A 20156-nucleotide genomic window follows, 5' to 3' on the forward strand; every position below is an offset into this window, starting at 1 on the left:
TCACATTCATTAGAGAAATTAATCATTGAATAATGAGAATCACAATTAAACATTTCACATTAGATATCTTTTTTTAGATTTGAATTTAGATTTCGATGATAAGAATTTTAACCAATTAAACTCAAACCCCTCGACAATGGTCACTGGATTGATGGTGGATTGATGGAGAAGGGATTTAAACAAGCAACTGACATGATCATTCACAATACAGAGAAAACCATATAACATACTAATTTCAAACATCTGCATTAATTGTGGGAGGGATAATTCTTCTCTATCATTAAATGAAGAACACCTACATTAATCTTCATCCTCGGGTTGCTTCTCTGTTTTCTTGACGACAGCAAACTATTCTCACTAGCAAAACTACTCCTCTTTCAACGACAACATCTAAACTGGTGTGCTCTTCTCCATGGGCAATTTTAGACTTTGGTTCATATTTGCTTTGTCTATAATTCGCTTAAGAAGACGCAAAAACCTTGTGACCTCCTTAACCAAGTCCATAACATCCATATGGGATTTAACAGCCTCTTGCAGATCCTCTTCCTCTCTGGTTTGACTCCCTCCCTCTTCCAGCATTGTTTCATCTTCCTCTGACTCTCTTACCTTCTTACTCCTTCTGATCTTCTGATTTCAGTATATAGGATCCATCTCAGTCTCTGTCTGAAAATAGTCATATCTGTGCAAATGTTTTCCTTGATACATTCTTGTTCAGCTTATCTTCAACCATAGTGCTAGATATGATTCGTTAATAGAACAAAAGATGACTAGTGCTAGTTATCCTGAAGTAAAAGAGCTGCCTTTATTGCACCAGATTGATGGTTCAAAGACTCATCAAGAGAAGCATTGATGTGAGCTTCATCCAGTGGCAGTTAGCCCGCAGATGGATCGTATTTGCTGTGAAGGCAGCTATATTCATGAAATTTCATCTGTAAATATCTATACAAGACGAGATTCCTTCTATAATACCCATTCTATAGATTTTGGTTAATTCTTTGTAGTTTTGTGGGATGGTAGACTGTGTATACATAGATGTTATATAATGGAAAATATTTGATTTGTGATTTGAAGTCTTAGCTTTCAGCATAGTTTAATATGGCAAATTTGGGGTGGTAGATACATTGGAGGCGTGAAGATTAAAAAGAGAGTGAACATAAAATTTATTTATTGGAATAAGTATATGAACTCAATTTTGAGAGAAGATATTTGATTTGTGATTTGAAGTCTTAGCTTTCAGCATAGTTTAATATGGCAAATTTGGGGTAGGTAGATACATTCAAGGCGTGAAGATAAAAAAGAGAGTGAACATAAAAATTTATTTATTGGAATAAATATGTGAACTCGATTTTGAGAGTTTTAATATGACATATTGAAGGTTGTTGTGTGCTCTTGTTATGACAGGGACAAAGTTATATGTTGAGCACCCTTCATTGTCTCCAAGTGAGATGGAGGATATGAATAAGATATCTTATGTTAGTGTAGTGAGTTTGATGTAAGCTATGGTTTATACAAGAATAGACATTTCCCAAGCAGTGGTAGTCCTTGGCCGATTTATGGTCAAGCTTGGATGAGTACATTGGGATGCAATGAATAGTGCCTTTAGATATTTGAAGGGTACTTTTAATTATTCCTTATTTTATTATGTTTATCTTGCAAAGGACAACCATTTGATTTGTATTTGTGGATTTGTAGATTCTGGTTGCTTTGTCCACTACAAAAGGAGAGTACATGGTAGACAATGATGAATGTAAGGAAGCCATATAGTTTAAGAGGTGTTTAGATGTTGGGATAGAGACAAAGTTATTACAATTCATTGTGGTAGTTAGTGTCATATGTCTAGCAAATAAACGCTTTCATGTGACGGAAAAGCATATTGATGTCTAGTACCATTTTTTTGAGATATAGTAGATGATAGAAAAAGTTGACATTGAAGAATCTTGTAGATGCATTAATGAAGCTAGTGAGCACAAAAAAAATTAGATAGTGCTACAAGTTGATAGGTCTATCACCCCCTAGCAATTAAATAATAATGTTGATACTCCCTCTTCTGTTACAAGGTTTTCAACGAGTGGAAAAATATTAAGAAATGTGTATCAATCTTGCTCCTAGTGTTAAGATTACAAAAAAATGCAATTCTTAGATATAAAATGAAAAAAAAAATGAAGTTTTGGGCTATAGAGTTGGTTTTTTGGGGTGCATGTTGTAGAGTATTTCAATTTTTAAAAATGAGGCCAATTGTCCCATCAAATTAAAGTTGTGGCATTTAAAAGTATGAATAGGAAAAAAAAATGGTTGTTTGATGTTTGAAAGAGCTATAATTTACACATGTTGACCAACTTATGATATATGTTGTGACACATCATTAACACCTTTGATTGGTGGACAATTTGGGTGCCACTTTTGGGTAGTTTTAGCTCATAGATTTTTAATTATTATTTGATGGTTTTGGGTTTTGTATCTCTTATATATAGGTGCTTGAGATGGAGGTTTTATGTAGAGTTTTATAGTTATTATTAAGCTATAAGAATTCCTTTAGATCTTTAGTTGGTGATACTCTTGTGAAGCCTTGGTTTGCAAGAATATTATAATTGTGGTTTATTAAATAATATATTGAGCTACTTTGGAGTGTGAGGTTTTTCCCTGAAAGAATTTTTCTCATGTACCCCTTTATTATTGTATATATTTTTTATTAGTATTTAAATATGTTTATGTTGTTTGTAATTGTCAAAAGATTAAAATTTGCACAAGGCTCTCCACATAATGTTAATATAAGAAGTGTTTTCACATACCTTGCTTCTTTCCATTCCATGCTTTGCTACACTTTTATCAGAACACAAATTAAAAAATTTAAGAAAGTTGAAAATCTCGACCAACACCCTCTTAATACCATTACGTGTTCAAGATTTGTTATGGAGATGATAAATGTGTTTGTTCAAGAATTTTAGTAGTGAAACCTTGTTGCATCCCTTTTTTCTCTTCTTGGAAATGAGGAAGGGTTTATTTATATATTTGATGAAGATAAATTATATGAGAGGAATTTTAAATTTGAATTTGAAAGGGAGGAGAAAATTAAACACATGGTTGGTGTATGAAGGGTTGATATTGAAATTTGATTTGACTTTGGATTGAAAGTAGTTGGAGATGAGTGACTAAGATTTATTTGATTGATTTGATGGGTAGAATTGAGTGTTGATTTCATTTTAGATTCATATTTGTTTTTTTTTAAAGGCGTAAGCCTTAATATATTAAATATAAGATAAAGTGATTACAATATTTATATTTAAAATTAATTTTTAATTGATTGGTATTTGAGATTGAAAGACTAGTATTGATTTAATGATTAGGATGATTAGAATTAAATGTTGACTTGAATTTTTAATTAGGTGTATGGATGATATAAATTTTAGATAAATGTTTAATTTTATTTTATAAGTGAAAAGGAGACTGAAAAACTAACTAAATTAATTGTATAAATTAATTACTTTGTTTTATTAATCATTATAATAAATGATTAAAATAGAATAATTAAATAAAATAATTAAATATTATATAAATATATAATAATTAATTTATTCAATTGAATTAATAATTTTAAATGATTATTATAAATACCTTCACTAACTTTTTAAAAAATTAACATAAATAGAATCCCTTTACTTTAAAAAAATAATTAAAATAATTTTCTAAGAGTGTTTAAAATAAATATTTGACCTAAATATTAATTAATTATAATTAAAAATACATTTCTAATTTTTTAAAATTATTTATTATTTTGATCAAATGTGCACTCTTGATAACCATTGCCTTTTTTTCCAAGAAATAGGCTAGAGTCTATTCCAACACTCCAAAAAGAGCATCATTGCTTTCTCACAAAAATAACGAGAGGAGCCCACGCGCCATCACAAGTTTTGCCTGGCATTATTGACATTTTCCACTGGAACTTGAATTCAATGAAAAATAATTATAATAAAATTTAAAGTTACCTTCAGAACTGATTCCTTGCGCACATGCTTTAGAAAGGTGCAATCAGTGACAAATATTCTCTCCACTCCTGTTAATTTAGATTATGGGTTATGAGTGGTAGTCTTAAATTATTATGCATTTAAAAAAAAATCAATGTCTCTCCTTGGGATGAATGATTGTTAAATACTCTGATGGGTTGACTCTGTAAATGTTTTTGTTGCACAAGCTAAGATAATGAATTTCTACACGTCAAAACAATGCATTTTTATTGCTTCTGGTGAGTTTCTTGAGTGACTTGGTCTTTAAACCGTTTCTTATATCAGTATTTTGTGATGGTGTTCTTTTGAAAGAAAGGATTGCAAGCAAGATTGTGGGTTTCATTCATTTCATTTAATGCAGAAGAAAAAGAACATTCGAGTCCATGCACCAGCATTAATGGCATTTTTCAGAAAGCAATATCAACAAGACAACATGAAGAAAGCATTGAGAAAACAGGCATGATATGATCTATTTTATATTGGGTTTCTTTATCAGCAAGGCTTCTCAATGTTTTAGTTTTTATGTTCTGTTTTTAATTAGCTGCAATTCTTCCTTTTTTTATTTTTGGTCCATGATACATGATACTCCCTGGAGGGCATTTCTCAAAGTGTAATAGTGACATTATTTTTAATTTTTAATTTTACATGAGGGATCAGTCATCAGGATGTCATGGGGCATTTATGGCTACATGTTATATAACTGAAGATTTGACTTTTCATTGATGAAGATCATTTGCAGTTTGTTCAGCAGACTATTGCCTCAAATAAATAACAGCAGTCTTCATGCATGAAAATTTTAAAATTTCGGTTATGTAACATCCAACCATGGATACCATGGTGCATCCTAATGACCGGGTAGCTGTTTCCTTAAATGAAGAGCAAGTTTGTGCAATACGATATGCTTTCTGGTTGTAAACTAAATCATAGTACAAACCCATATGAATTCAGGTTAAGTCCACTGTTTTTGCACCAAAAGTTGTTCCATGAAAATAGATCCCGAAAGCCCATGAAAACACGGTGACACACACTAATAAAACATACGGTGACACACACTAATAAAACATTTGTTAGTCAAAAAAACAATGGGGGCACATTTGCTCAGAATTGTATGATTTCTGGTTTTAAATTAGATTGATCTGGTACAGACCTATATAAGTACTGGCCAGCTCTAAGCACTCTCTGTTTCTGCACTCATCAATACACATCTTGGAGACTTCAGGCTTCTGTTTGTCATGGATTAACTAACTTAGAAAGCCTTATTTATTGCAGGGGTACCATTTTTATTGACTGATCAACAATGAAGGCTTGTTGCCCCATTGAACTTTTAAGCTGTTTACAATGATAATCGAGTATACTTCTGTTCTTTTTCTAAAATGTAGGTTTCTGGCATAGAAAGAAAGGAAGAAGTGTATTAATGTTAATGTCCACAAATGACCAGGTCAATGGGACTGGAAAATTGCAATGGGCTTAGAATGGACAGGAGTAAAATGAAAGAAATATAAAGCCGTGGTCCATGGCAGAGGAGGGCCTGCGGTGTAAAAATAACTGAAAATATAAACCAGAAGAATTTATTGGTCTGTCATTTTGAAGGACCTCTCTAAGACAAGGTCTAATAAGATTTGAATTTGGAGAATGGTTTGGTTTGCTTATAAGCAATATCTTTAGTACCTAACAGGTGTATGTACCAATAAACAATGATCATTTTTTTTTCCCCTATGGCAGATTGTTTACAAATATTCTGTTTATATGAGCAAGTGCTCATTAGAGATCAACACAAGTTCTATTTTATTTTATCAAACATGGTAGAAATCACTCATGGACAATTAAGAATCACAATTAGAAATCTGTTTATTTAGAAACCATGTTCACACTATAAATCAATTATGCAATACCAAGAGTCACAACTTAACAGTTCACATTAGATTTCCCTTTCAAGATTTGAATATGGATTTCGACAATGAAATCTCGATACTTTAACCAATTAAACTCAAACCCTTGGACAATGATGACTGACCTGATGGGGAAGGGATTTAAACAAGCAACTAACATGATCATTGACCTGATGGGGAAGGGATTTAAACAAGCAACTAACATGATCATTCACAATACAGAGAAAACCACATAACATACTAATTTCAAACATCTGTATTAATTGTGGCAGGGATAATTCTTCTCTATCATTAAATGAAGAACACCTACTTTTATCTTCATCCTCGGGCTGCTACTCTGTTTTCTTGACTACAGCAAACTATTCTCACTAGCAAAACTACTACTCTTTCAATGACAACATCTAAATTGGTGTGCTCTTCTCCATGAGCAATTTTAGATTTTGGTTCATATTTGCTTTCTCTGTCATTCGCTTGAGAACACGCAAAAACCTTGTGACCTCCTTAACCAGGGCCACAACCTCTATATGGTCCGTCTTGGGATTTAACAGCCTCTTGCAGATCCTCTTACTTTCTGGTTTGACTTCCTTCCTCTTCCAGTATTGTTTCATCTTCCTCTGACTTTCTTACCTTCTTGCTCCTCCTGATTTCAGTGTATAGGATCCATCTCAGTCTCTGTTTGATAGTCCTCTCTTTGCAAATGTTTCCCTTGATACATTCTTATTCAGCTTATCTTTAACCTTGGTGGTAGATATGATTAATTAAGAAAACAAAAGATGATTAGTGCTAGTTATCTTGAAGTAAAAGAAAACAAAAGACGATTAGTGCTAGTTATCTTTAAGTAAAAGAGCTGCCTTTATTGCACCAGATTGATGGTTCAAACTTCAAAGACCCATCAAGAGAAGCATTGACGTGAGGTCCATACAGTGGCAGTTAACCCGCAGTTGGATCGTATTGGCTATGAAAGAGGCCATATTCATGAAATTTCATCTGTGAATCTCTATACAAGACGAGATTCCTTCTATAATACCCTTTGTATAGATTTTGGTTTATTCTTTATAGTTGTGTGGAACGGTAAGACTGTTATACATATATGTTTCAACTAACAAAATGATTCACATGTATCGCCAAGAAAAAGTTGCCAATTAATGGCATACCTAGTTGAAATTCGTAAAATTTTTGGGCCCGTCTTAGCTTAGACATTTGATTCCTGTAACTTTTGGGGCTCAAACAGAACTCTGTTTTAGGGAGTGAAACATGAATATATATAGAAAATTTTAATCAGTAGACTAGGATTGTGGCTCAAATGTATCCAGTAAGTTGGTGTTCTATATTTCGGAAGCAATGTGAGGAACAAAATACTGACTAGCGGAATTCAATGTGTTACGATGAGCAGAAGTGGATTTATTCTGTTAAATAGAATCAGACTGCTTAACGTATCATGGATTCATATATGCAAAAAAAGTAACATGGGCGATAAGATCTCAAATAGGAAATTGCATTAATCTAAAAGTTCTGTATTTTTTAGGCGTATACTCTCAGCCTTTCTGATCCTATGGTGCTATGCAGTTTGGAAGCTGGACATGCATGGATATATGGTGGAAAGTTCTAGTCCTGACGATCTTCTTCAGGACAGCAGATTCAGTTTGTTTCAATGGCAAATGTCAGGTTGGTGATTCTTGTTTTCAATATCAATAGCCAAATGCATTTTAGAACTAATACGAAATTCAATATATATATAATATAAACAAATGAACAACTCTGCTTGACAACAAGCCAATGTGTTCGGTAAATTGGTAGTCAAATTTTCATGCTTGGCTTCTCAGGTTCATGATCTCTGCACAACGAATGGGAACTGTGCAGCTGGGCTACATTGTGAAACATGTGTTGCAGTAGGAGATTTGCTTCCCAGATGCACAAGGATTCAGCCTGTAAACCCAACATCAAAGGTACTTTGTTGACACTCTTGTTTGAAATGAATTTCATATATTGAATAAAAACAGAAACACAAACAAGAAAAGGAATGAAAAAAGGTTGAAGAATTTGAGTTTCTTTTATGACCAAAAATCCTAAACATCATGGAGGTTTTCCTGGGCTAATGACAAATAGAAAGCGAAAAACTGAATTTTATTCGATAGCTATTTGAATTACTGCATTTTAGATGGAGAATATTTGAAGTTTGTACATGACTATCACAACTACAAGAAACTATGCTATACAATCACAAGCTAATAAAATTTTATTGACTTTGAATAATGAAACTTGCCAAATTGAAAGCATGACACAAGTTGGTCTGAAGTATAATTAAAATGCATTTGTATGGATTACTAAGCTTTATTGTTGATATCCACTCACTGAAATTAGAGATGTTTTTAGGGGTTCGAATTCCCTTTCAGCTTCGAAAGATGATATCCATTCAAAACATTCTGGCGTCAGAGATTTTTCAACAATTTCACTTTTTTTCAGGTTGGGGGACTGCCTTTTAACAGGTACTCCTGGCTAACTACTCACAATTCGTTTGCTATCCTTGGAGAAAAATCCCACACAGGTGTCCCACGATTATCACCCTCAAACCAACAAGATAGTATCACGGATCAGCTCAATGTAAGATATCTACCAAAGAATCTTTAGCTGTTTTCAATACCTAAATTTATATTTGTTGTATTCTATTGTGTTTTAAGTAGGATTAATCAGCCAGGAGCTTGACTTGATTAGCTTATTGTGCAGAATGGTGTGAGAGGCCTTATGCTGGACATGTACGACTTTCTGAATGATGTTTGGCTGTGCCATTCATTTGGAGGCAATTGCTACAACTTCACAGCATATGTGAGAAAATTCATCATTTTGATTTTTGAAATGAATGAATCTTATATTAGATAATCATACAGATGAGTTATAATTGACAACCATTAGGACTATATAAAACATTTCCACTCATTAAGGCCAGGAAGGCTAAAATTGTCACATTTATCTCCACAATGACACATTTCCCTTAGAAGGAAAGCTTATGACCTTATTCTGTTATTCCAGGAACCAGCTATCAATGGATTGAAAGAGATTGAATCATTTCTGGCTGCAAACCCCTCTGAAATTGTGACTATAATTATTGAAGACTATGTAAAAGCACCCAAGGGCCTAACCAAAGTATTCACTGCAGCTGGACTGATGAAGTACTGGTTTCCAGTTTCTAGAATGCCCCAAAATGGTCAGGACTGGCCTACTGTAGCGGACATGGTAGCCAAAAATCAGCGCCTCGTGGTCTTTACTTCCAAGTCTTATAAGGAAGCATCAGAGGGCATTGCTTACCAGTGGAAGTATGTTGTTGAAAATCAATGTAAGGCATATTGGCTTTCAGGATTGATTTCTATATCCAGATTCCATTGTCATAATATAAGCTCAAAAAAGGTGTATTGATGTTGATCTTTGCAGATGGGAACAACGGTATGAAAGCTGGAACATGTACAAATCGTTCAGAATCAGCTCCTTTGAATACAAAAAATAGATCCCTGTTTCTGCAAAATTTCTTTCCTGAAAATCCCAATCTTCCAAATGCTTGCAAGGACAACTCTGCTTCATTATCCAGCATGTTACCTGTGTGTTATCAGGCTGCCGGTAACAGATGGGCCAACTTTCTTGCAGTAGATTTCTACAAGGTTAGTCTCAATGGCGACCAGCAGTCAAGAAAAAACCATCTAATTTCTGTTCATTCTTTTTTAAGGGTTTGGGATTGAAAGATTACTAGAAACTAGACTTTGATAGAATGTTGTTATTGCCTGCAGAGAAGTGATGGTGGAGGTGCATCAGAAGCTGTGGATAAGGTCAATGGTGAACTTATCTGTGGATGCAGCGATATAAACTATTGCCAGGTATCTTCATTAAGGATTTTTCTTAATTGCATTTATGATTGTTAGTTTCAAGATAACTTACCCTAGCTTGCTTTGACTGTATTGATTTAAGATAGACCCCTGATATCTATTATGCTTGTTCTGACAATTATCAACCATTTTTGGCAGCCAAACAGCACATTTGGAGTATGCAACCTCCCTGCTAGTTTGCCCTCAGCAGCAATGCCTAATATGACAGCGAATTCTGCTGCCATTTCTCTTATCCCAACTTCATTCTTTGTCAGAAGTTTCCTCCTTGGATTTCAAATTATTCGTCTGATTTTCCATTGCTTGTGACTTTTGTAAGAATGGATCCTGTAACACTGGTCTAAATTACTAATTACAATTCCATATCTTTCTCACCAGAGTATACAGTTGAGCTCAAGCTCACTTGACATTGAAGGTAGTCGTTTTCTTTAAGTCACCCCAGTGTGAGTCACCATGGAAAACCCTCAATTTTTTTTTTATCACTTATCTTGAATTTCGAAAATGTCACCTCCCAAATAGAGTACATTACTTCCCTCTTACATTAGAATTGGATCAAGATGATGGCATGGTCATGTTATAAGCATTCAGATGATATTGAGTTCAAATCTCTTCAATGTAAAAAAAAAGAAACGGATCTTATGAAATTTGAATAATTGTAGTAAATTCAGTCCCATCAAATTAAAAGACAACAAAATTTCTCTGTATTTTCATCTCGACATTCGAGGACAAACATTCTTGATGCCCATTGAACCAATATAGATGGCTAATTTCAGTTAACTTTTCAAGAGAGATTGGTTGATTGGTTGAGCATTCATGCTTATGCTTTTGCTTATTGTGAAAAAAGTAGGCAATCTCTCTTAAATGTACAAAGTTGAGAATGAAATATAAGTGATAGAGAGAGAACATGCTTTGTTAGAATTTGATTTTTGGATCTAAGACAACGAGTTATGAAGACTTAGATTGATGATACATATCAATTAAAAATTAAACGACATTACATATTCTAATCAAGGCTGAAAGTCTTGCCAAATGATAAGCATTGTCATAGATTTGTCTACTAGTTATGTGGCCTTCTACATTGTGCTATTGTCTTTAGAATAAAAGGTTATGCTAAAAAACATAGTAGGATTTATTGTTTAGCAAGGGGAGACCATGTACTACATCGCTAGTAGTCAAACTCCTTTGTCAATGTACAATAATCTTAAATATGACAAATAATCAATCTAATTTCTAAGTATATATTGTTTTAATGTTCTTTTTTGGATGTTTTGCATTGAGATGTTTCGATTTTTTTTTAATGGAACTAATGACGTATAATTATTTATAAAATCATTATAATACTTGCTCAACTCAAGGTATTTGGTGTGTGGGATGATTAGATTATCATTAAATTCTAGCATGAAAGTTTTGACTTTGAATTTGTTAGACTAGTGTACATAGTGTCAACCATTCCAAGGTCAATGGCACGAATGTAGCCTAGGCCAAGTTGATAGAAATCCTATGGGATTGGATTGGTCTTGATTAAGGCAATCAATGAGGCAAATTTGGGTGATAGGTTCATTAGGGTTAATTGCTTATGAAAAATGAGTCAATTTGAGCATTATGACATTATCCTTATGAGAATTCCCAAATTGGTAAGAAACAATGGTGTAAAAATTTAGGGCATGCACTTTTATGACTTATATTTTGCCTCCAATTTGATGTGCATGTGAATCCACATGAATCGTGCTTGCCAATGTAAAATACATAATATAGGGAATAACAAGAAGACCAAGGATATATGTAATGGATGATGCATCATGATTTTGTAAGAGTGGTCACGTCCTTCCTCTTTGCACATAATAGTTATTCTAATTGGTGACAAAATTGATATTCCACTAGTCCTATAAGATATAATCAATACTCAAGGCTAGGGATACTCACTGTCAACCTAAGAATAGAGAAAGGACTCATCATCAAATAGTGGATAATAAGGACTAATTATTAAGGTGGGGTAGTCCTCCTTCACTTTAGGCTATGCTAGCATAGGGAGGGTAATCTTTATGTTTTTATAGGTTAATAAAGAGAAATGGGATAAACACAAGTAGATTTGAAATAAAATCCACCTTGTGCATAGGAAGCTCAGTATAATACTATATGATGCTACAAGGTTGTCCATGTGAGATCACAATCACACTAAATAGGAAAGTGTCTAGCAAGAGGACCACCATCTACATGAATGAACAATAGAAAATTATATTTGTTAGGTAAGGGAAGAGAAGAAGGATAAGGGGGTAACTCCCCCTTATTATAATCACTCAAAGGGGAATGTGGACTAGGAGTAACAATGGGGGTATTGCATGGAAATGGGGGGCCAAAAAGGAGTCTTAAGTGACCACTTTTTCCTAAAATTAGGAAAGACTAATCTTGGATGAGAAATTGAAGATAGTTTTAACACTCAAAATTTGAAGACAAAACAAGAACAAGATTTGTTAGTGCTCTGAATCTACTTTTTAAAATACTATTTTTGTTGAAAATGGTGGAGATTAAAAGGTTCATATAGGGGGTCCACATTGAGTTCTCCTATTTTTATCAAAAAAATACAACATAGCTTTTGGTGCGGCCCTTTGAAATGTTAACTTTTATTTTTGGTATTTTTAAAATCAGTTTAGTAAAAACTTAGCTAACAATATGTTGTTTATGCTCATTTTTTCTATTTTATAAATGAATATACAATTTATTACTAATTTTCAATGTGGACACATCCTTAAAAAAGAAAAATTGAGCATACAGACCCTTAATTTTTTTGAAAAATCAATTTATTTTGACTATATATAGGATATAGTCAAATTTCTAAAAATATAATTTGTTTCAAATTTTGATGAATGGGTAAGAAATGAAGCAAAAAAATCATACATATGTTTTTGACAAAAAATCGACACTAGTAAAAGAAATTAAAGATCAAAACCTTAACATAATTGAAATGTTGAAAATTTACATGGTTAGAAAGTGAAGACAAAGCTATATGTCACTATGTGATTTTGTTGACATTGAAAGGCATGCAAACCTCATGGATAACACGTTTGACATTGTGCCATTTTAAAAAATAATGAAAAAAACATGTCTATGGGAGTTGATATGTAAGTCCAACCCTTTGGGTTGGATGTCCAAGGAAAATCCAACCCTAAGGGTTGAAAGTACTCAAAGAAGATAATAACATAGGGTGGGTGGATGAAAATGGCATACAAAAAAGGGGATCAAAAGTGGTGAGTTGTTTTTTCTAAAATCAATGAATGCACTCAAAATTTGAAGATACAAAAAGAACAATAATTGTAGTACTTTGAATTTGGTTTCTAAACTACTAAAGTTTCTCAAAAAAAGTTAAGATTAAGAGGATGAAATATTTTATGCACACAAAAGTGTTCTTGGTTTTCTAGAAAAATACATCAGTGCTTGTTGTGCACCCTTCTATTTTTTTTTTATTGAATTTAGTATTTTGAAAAACCTATTGGTAGAAATATAGTTAAGAGTGAGTACTAGAAGTTATATAGTTTTTAATATATTTTATTGAATATATTTTTTAAATATTTTTCGAAGTAGATACATCTTAAAAAATCACATCATTGAGCGTGCACATCACATTACTTGCACTAAAACAATAAAAAATGTAATTCTTTTCTCAATATGTAAACGATGAAGTGTAGAACAATCCTACATTTTATTTTATTTTCAAAATTTGACAAGTAGATCAAATGTTATAAAGAAAAATGATACCATATGTATCTGGAAATATAAGAACAATCCTATAAAAAAAAAATTCAGAATTTGACAAGTAGATCAAAAGTTATAAAGAAAAAAGAACACGTGTATATGAAAAATATAGAAACATTAGTAAAATAGATTAAAAATATATATGTTAATGTATTTCAAATATAAAAAAACTTATATGGTTAGAAAGCTAATAAGATGTGTAAACTTTTGGGGTTAATTTGATTAAATACTGTAATACAATGTGTAAACTTGGTGATGTGCAAGTTGAGAAACAAGGATGAAGGTAGAAAACATGTGAAATGGAGACAAATAAATAGACCAATCCTTTAGGCTTGTTATCTAAACCTATTTACAAAGCAAAAAAGGAGAATTTTTTTGACTAAAAAACATGTTCTTGTTTTGTGCTTCAAAAAATGCCCTTGTGTTTTATAGAACATAAAATATGATGTTCTATGAAAAAAAAAAAAAAATCCAATTTCTTGAAAATAAACACTTCCTCCCTCTCTAATGGTATCTACATTGGTCCTTTCCTATCTCTTCTTTTCTCTCTATCTGCCCCCTCTATCTATTCCTCCCTCTAATTTTTTTTTATTTCTCACTCTCTCACACCCTCTCTTTCTCTCTCCCTACGTCTCCCTCCATGCCTCCTTCCCCTCTTACTCTCCATCTCCACCTCTACATCCATCCTTTCCTCTCTACTCATTTTCCTCTCTCTCTCTCTCTCTCTCTCTCTCTCTCTCTCTCTCTCTCTCTCTCTCTCTCTCTCTCTCTCTCTCTCTCTCTCTCTCTCTCTCTCACACACACACACACACACACACACACACACCCCTCTTTTTCTCTCTCCCCACATCTCCCTTCCTCCTTCTTTCCCTCTCTACTCCTTTTCTCACCTCTCTCTATATCTCTCGCCCTTCTAACTCTCTCCCTCTCTCTCCATCTCTCCCTCTCTAACTTTATCTCTAACTCTCCATCCCTACCTCTAACTCCCTCCCTCCTTCCCTCTACTCTTTTTCTCACCTCTTTCTCTATCTATCTCTCCCTCCCTACCTCCTTCCTTCTCTACTCTTTTTTTCTCATCTCTCTCTATCTAAATTTCTCCATATATATCTCTACCTAGCTCTTTCTCTCCATCCATCCCTACCTATTTACCTGACTTTCTCTACCTACCTCTCAGATCTATACTTTCTCTCTTAGTTTAGTTATTGCACCAGTCTGTTATACTACTATTACAGTCACATTTGTTCATCCTATTAACATAGCTTTGCATTCTCCTACATTTAACATATTCCCTTTCATAGTAGCGAAGGAATAGAAACCCTAAAAGTATCCCTTGACTCTCTTTCACAAGAGTTAGTCATAGAGGATCACTCCTTTAGGTGCTTTCCTATTCAAATGTTTAGATGAAAGTGGGATTAGGTCCTAAACTACCTGATTCCATTTTCACCCTAAACATTTTGGTGAACCCTACATTCTTACACTTGCATTAATTCTGATTTTCATCTTTAGATCTGATTTGTATACACTTAAACATTCATTTTTCAATCATTGCTTAAACATATAGCTTATGCACTTTCATTAATTATATTTGTTAGTTCATATTCTTGCACTTAGTTAATCAAATAATTGCTTCATTTCTCAACATTCAATTCTTTCTTTAATTGCATAGTTTTTTTCATTGCATTGTGTAAACAAAAAAAAAGAGGACATTTTCAAATCTTTTCCATGTTGCCAAAAACAAATTTAAGGCGTTGCCCTGAACTTCATTCCATATCGTCAATCTTAGGATGACATGTCAACCTTCATCCAACTTGTCTTTGCATCATCATAGTTTCTTAGCCCTTCTTCTTATGCTTCACCCCCTTCCTAAGGATCCTACAAAGGACATTTTGAGGCAAGAGGATGATTTCAATAATACCTTTATTAATGCTCCCCCTCCTAAATATGAAGCACTAACAAATAGTGATATCCCCTCTTCCAAAATTGGTCCTACCCATGAGGACGTCATAGTGCAAGAAGATATTTTCAACACTTCTCTCAATGATCTCCCTATTTGGGATGAACCATTAGACGATGATGTTGATTATTATCTTACTATGTCCCTCCTCCATGAAAGTACCTCAGTGAAAGAGGATGATATTATGGTAAAAGAGAGTGATATGATTGAAAATTCCCTTAATAGTACCTCACCTCCTCGAATTTTCTCTACTCATGAGGGCATCCTAGTTCAATAAGAGATTGTTAATATTTCTTTCAAAGATCTCTCTCTCAAGGATGAAGCTTTGAAGAGTAATGTTGATCTTTCTCCTAGAGTGTATCTCCCCCATGTGGATCATTTGGTAATAGAAGATGATATGATGACTACCTTTCATAGTCACACTATACCTTCTTTCAATAGCCTTCCCTCTAGGGATTTGTAGCATCATAAAACTGCAACCTTTGTAATTTTGACCGCATTTTAGGCCCTCACCCTGGCGATGACATTTCCCTACCAATTGGGACCCCTTTTTGCCCTATTTCTTCAAATTTTCCTTTGTTTTAACCTTGGTATCATCTAAGGACCCTGTCCAAGCCTCAAAATAGGGCAGGATAGGGGTGTGGCACCCCTATTCCCCTCCCTTTTGTGGCCCCAAAATGGGTCCATCCGACCCTTGGACCTAAATCTTCTTTCGGGAATTAAATTCCCCCTATGTCGTTCTTTGATTAGAGGATAATTAACCCTCCAAGGCAAGTATAAAGGGGGGCTTAATTCTCTTATTCAGGTAAGAAGGATGATAGAGGTGAACAAGAAAGAGGTCTTCATTAACATCATCAAGTGTTCAAGTGTTCAAGCATTCAAGCATCCATCAAGTCTTCTTCTTCATGTGTCTTTTTCATTCATCCATTGGAGCAACATTACAAAATTCATTTGCAAGCATGTGTGTGTGTTAGGGTTTTATCATGTTACATGCCATTTCATGCAACACTTGTGATTACATTCAAGAAGCAAAGAAACCATCATCAACAAATTGCAAATCTACAAGGTATACATTTCCATTATTTACATTTAAGCATTTGCAATTAATTTCTTTCAAGATTGATTCCTCAACCGCGGTTTGACTAAGGCAAACCCCTATCCACAACCCTTCTTCCCTTCTTTTTTGTGTGTAGGTTGTAGGTACGTGACTGTAAATCTAGATTTAGGCTTCATTTGCAGAGACGAAAAAACCCTTTTCGACTTGTGGATTTTTCGGAGGACCAGGTGCAACTTCAACTCGGTCCTGACAACTTTTCTCCAAATTTGTAGGGCAGGTCCGTATCAGTCTAAATACCTTAGATCCAAAGTTATGGCATGATCTTGAATTGGTAGCTCCTTATTTCACCCATTTTGTCTTCATTTTTTGCATAGTCAACAAGTCAACTCGTCTACTTACAAAAGAGGGTAAATTGCAATTAGTATTCAGATCCTTATTCACTCTAGGGTTTGGAGCTAATGAATTCAACCCCTCTTTTGAATGTAAAGTATCTCCCAAGTGAAAATCATCCTAGTGATTTCCTTTCTCTCTCCTAGGTGGGGAATCACTAGGGTTCAATTTTCCACTTTACAGGATGAAGCATTACTAACTGGTGCTAGTCCCTCTCCCAAAATTGATCCTATCCATGATAACATTTTGGTGCAAGAAGAGACTATCAATACATCTTTCAATAAGTCCCATCATATGAATGATGTTGATCCTTCTTCTAAAATGTACACCCCTTGTATGGATACTTTTGAACAAGAGAACGATCTTAGGTTACAAGGGTTTAATATCACTAATACTTCCTTTTATGAGGATTTCCTTTTCATTCAATCCAAGGAAAAAACCTATTCATGAAGAAATGTTTAAGGTTGATAATCCTCTTTATGAATGATTTTTGAAACGCCCCGCCAAGAAACCCTAAAAGATTCAACTAACATACTCGAAAAAGAGTGAAAATAATATTTTTTTTATAAAAAATTTAATGAACATACATTAAAATTAAAAGGATAGAATACTCTATAATGCACAAGTGGAAGACTAGTACAACTCATCCCGTAAGATTTGTCAATGCAATTACTTAATCTAACCATACATCATTTAAGTGATTAATTTAAATCAAAGGTAACATTTAATGCATACAAATTCTTAAGAAAAATAATCAACTAAAGTAAACCATTAAGCAATTAAAACATTGCATAATATACATATTTCTAAAGCTACATACATCATTAACACAATTAATTGCATAGAATCAAAGTTTCCATTAATTGATATGAGATCCTACCATCTAAGTCTCATTTCATAAACATCAAGGTTACATCATAAGTACATAATAGTCACATCATGATTACATCATTTTCCATGTAGGCAAGTATATACACAGGTTACATCAGATACACATAAGTGCAATGGACATATACATAAAGCCACCCTCTGCAACACTGATCTAACCAAATCCAAGAGAACAATCTAGAACAAGAACGAAGTCATTCCACGCAAGACCAAAACAAAAACCCCAATGGAAGAAGGCAACTACTAGTCTACCACTCGACCATGTGGACCCAAAAGGACCACCGTCGGTGCTAGGAGATAGACATAAGGCCCTCAAGCATACAAACAAGAAAATACAATACATGGTCTAAACACACTTCCACTGGGTAAAATCACAAACAAGGTACACATAGACAAAGATTTAAACATGACTACTCCAGAGGTTACAAACTCTGAGGTAGGACTCTAGTGCTCACAAGGGAAGAGTGTTATTGCATAGCTTGATATGGGTTATCCTGGTAGGTCTCCATAGGTCACGATCCCCATCTTGGGTTATCCTGGCAACCTCTTCCGACCCTCGACCCCCATTCAAATCTCATGTGGAACCAACATATCTTTCAAGAGGACGAGGTAGTTGATCTTGCCATTCCAAGCCTTCCACACCTCATCTTGAACCTAAACAAGCACTCGAGCCATGAGCAGGGCACACTTAATTTTGTTTAATGTGTTAAACTACCCAACACCCCCTAATTTATTAATTAGATTATCACTTATTAATCTCTACTTCCATTGGGTTATCCTGGCAGCCACTTTGGACCCCGACCCCCACGTGGAAGCCACTCCCCCTTATGACACTAAACATACTCAAAACCATCTCAAGGCAATAGATGAAATACCATCAAAAGACCACATAAAAGGATCCAACCAAGCCTTATAAACTCATCACATCTCAATTACAAAACAACAATAACAATAACTTCCTTCAAAGAGCACCTCATGGCTCAATCTCAAAAGGAGAGTAATGATAAAATACCAAAAGGTTGATTAACCGCATAGATACCCATAGCTGAAGCCCATAAAGAAAATTGAACATAACAACACTGACCAATAGCAACACATTGAGTTTCAAAGAAAATTTGTCTTACACTTGACCACATACATCCTCTATACAGGAAAAACACACAAGGGATAACACAGGTGACATAAACAGATCAACCCACTTTCACAGAATTTTGGATGGAAAATGATGAATACTGACATACAAGCAAGCTTCATAACAAAAGCATTCTCACAAAATAATGATAATTTAATGTCAATAATACTACAACATTATTCAATTAAAACATTTGGAACATATAAACTCGCACATTCCCATTTAAGTTCATTACCTCAATATAACGCCAAGACAACCAATTTTGACTAAATAATCAATATTTAAACAAATATATACAAAAGATTATCAACAGGTTAAAATAATTAATCTTCGCCATCAATCAAATAAATATATTGATTACAAAAGAATAAAATCTAAAGTATATACAAGTAGATATATATAAACATATATTTACATTTGATAATAACAAAAGTAATAAATAAAGAGGCAAAAAGGTCATCTTCTAGTTAATAGAATAAAATAATAATTATTCTATTAGTATCATTTCTGGCACAAGAAGGATAAATTAAATTACCAATAATTTTATTTTATTTTAAAACCAAAATAATATAATTTCATTTATCCCAAATCAAATATAATATAATTTTTATTTTTATTAACACCAAATTAAACATATATAAATTTCATTCAAAAACTCTAGATTAAATATAAAACAATTTAATTTAATAAACCAAATTAAATATAACTCAAAACTTTAAACAACAAATAAATAAATAAAAATTATATTAATAAGTCTGCGTATATGCAAAGTGTGGGAAGGCTTCCTCACACCGTAGAAGAGCACCCACAAATGTGGATAGCTCCCCACGGTTGTGGGTTGAGCTCCCACAGTCGTGGGTTCTCCCCCACAGTTGTGGGTGAGCCACCCACATTGTGGGCGCTCTCCACAATGTGGGTTGAGCCACCCACAATTATGGGTTCGGCTCTCCACACACAGTCCAAACAAAAAAAAAATTAAAAAAACAAAAAACCCCAATTCATTTAATCAATAAAAAAATTAAGTTAAACCCCCATTAAAATATAACTTTCAGAAATAATTTATCCAGATAAAATTTATTAATTCAACCAAATTTCATGATTGAAAATTAAGAATCCCAATCTAACCAAATACAACCATTTTCAAAAATATACTAAAATTATATAAAACTTGATTTAAATTTTAGATTTAAATCTATAGGCAATTTTTAACTCCAAGCAAATATAAT

At 33.6% G+C, this 20156-nt stretch overlaps 1 protein-coding gene across 2 annotated transcripts; it reads left to right on the forward strand.

The window, feature by feature from the left end:
- The first annotated feature begins 4034 nt into the window (after positions 1 to 4034).
- Positions 4035 to 10536, forward strand: LOC131068818 (PI-PLC X domain-containing protein At5g67130). Of its 2 annotated transcripts, XM_058004092.2 has the most exons (10): positions 4035 to 4240; positions 4363 to 4458; positions 7457 to 7555; positions 7714 to 7836; positions 8354 to 8491; positions 8615 to 8713; positions 8918 to 9221; positions 9317 to 9540; positions 9667 to 9753; positions 9901 to 10536. In XM_058004092.2, the coding sequence occupies exons 2-10, from the start codon at positions 4399 to 4401 to the stop codon at positions 10066 to 10068; spliced, it is 1302 nt and encodes a 433-aa protein (XP_057860075.2). In that variant the 5' UTR covers positions 4035 to 4240; positions 4363 to 4398; the 3' UTR covers positions 10069 to 10536. The 2 variants fall into 2 exon arrangements, with proteins under 2 accessions (XP_057860075.2, XP_057860077.2); XM_058004094.2 differs by lacking the exons at positions 4035 to 4240; positions 4363 to 4458 and adding an exon at positions 6125 to 6464.
- Positions 10537 to 20156: the final 9620 nt, after the last annotated feature.

The sequence above is a fragment of the Cryptomeria japonica genome, chromosome 7, assembly GCF_030272615.1.
Source record: "Cryptomeria japonica chromosome 7, Sugi_1.0, whole genome shotgun sequence".
Classification (NCBI taxonomy): domain Eukaryota; kingdom Viridiplantae; phylum Streptophyta; class Pinopsida; order Cupressales; family Cupressaceae; genus Cryptomeria; species Cryptomeria japonica.

Excerpts from the sequence above, each read along its gene's own strand:
- LOC131068818 (XM_058004092.2), top strand. The coding sequence starts at position 4,399 with ATGGCATTTTTCAGAAAGCAATATCAACAAGACAACATGAAGAAAGCA. Across the intron at positions 8,492-8,614 it reads GTATCACGGATCAGCTCAAT|AATGGTGTGAGAGGCCTTAT; the intron begins GTAAGATATCTA and ends CTTATTGTGCAG. Across the intron at positions 9,222-9,316 it reads GTATGTTGTTGAAAATCAAT|ATGGGAACAACGGTATGAAA; the intron begins GTAAGGCATATT and ends TGATCTTTGCAG.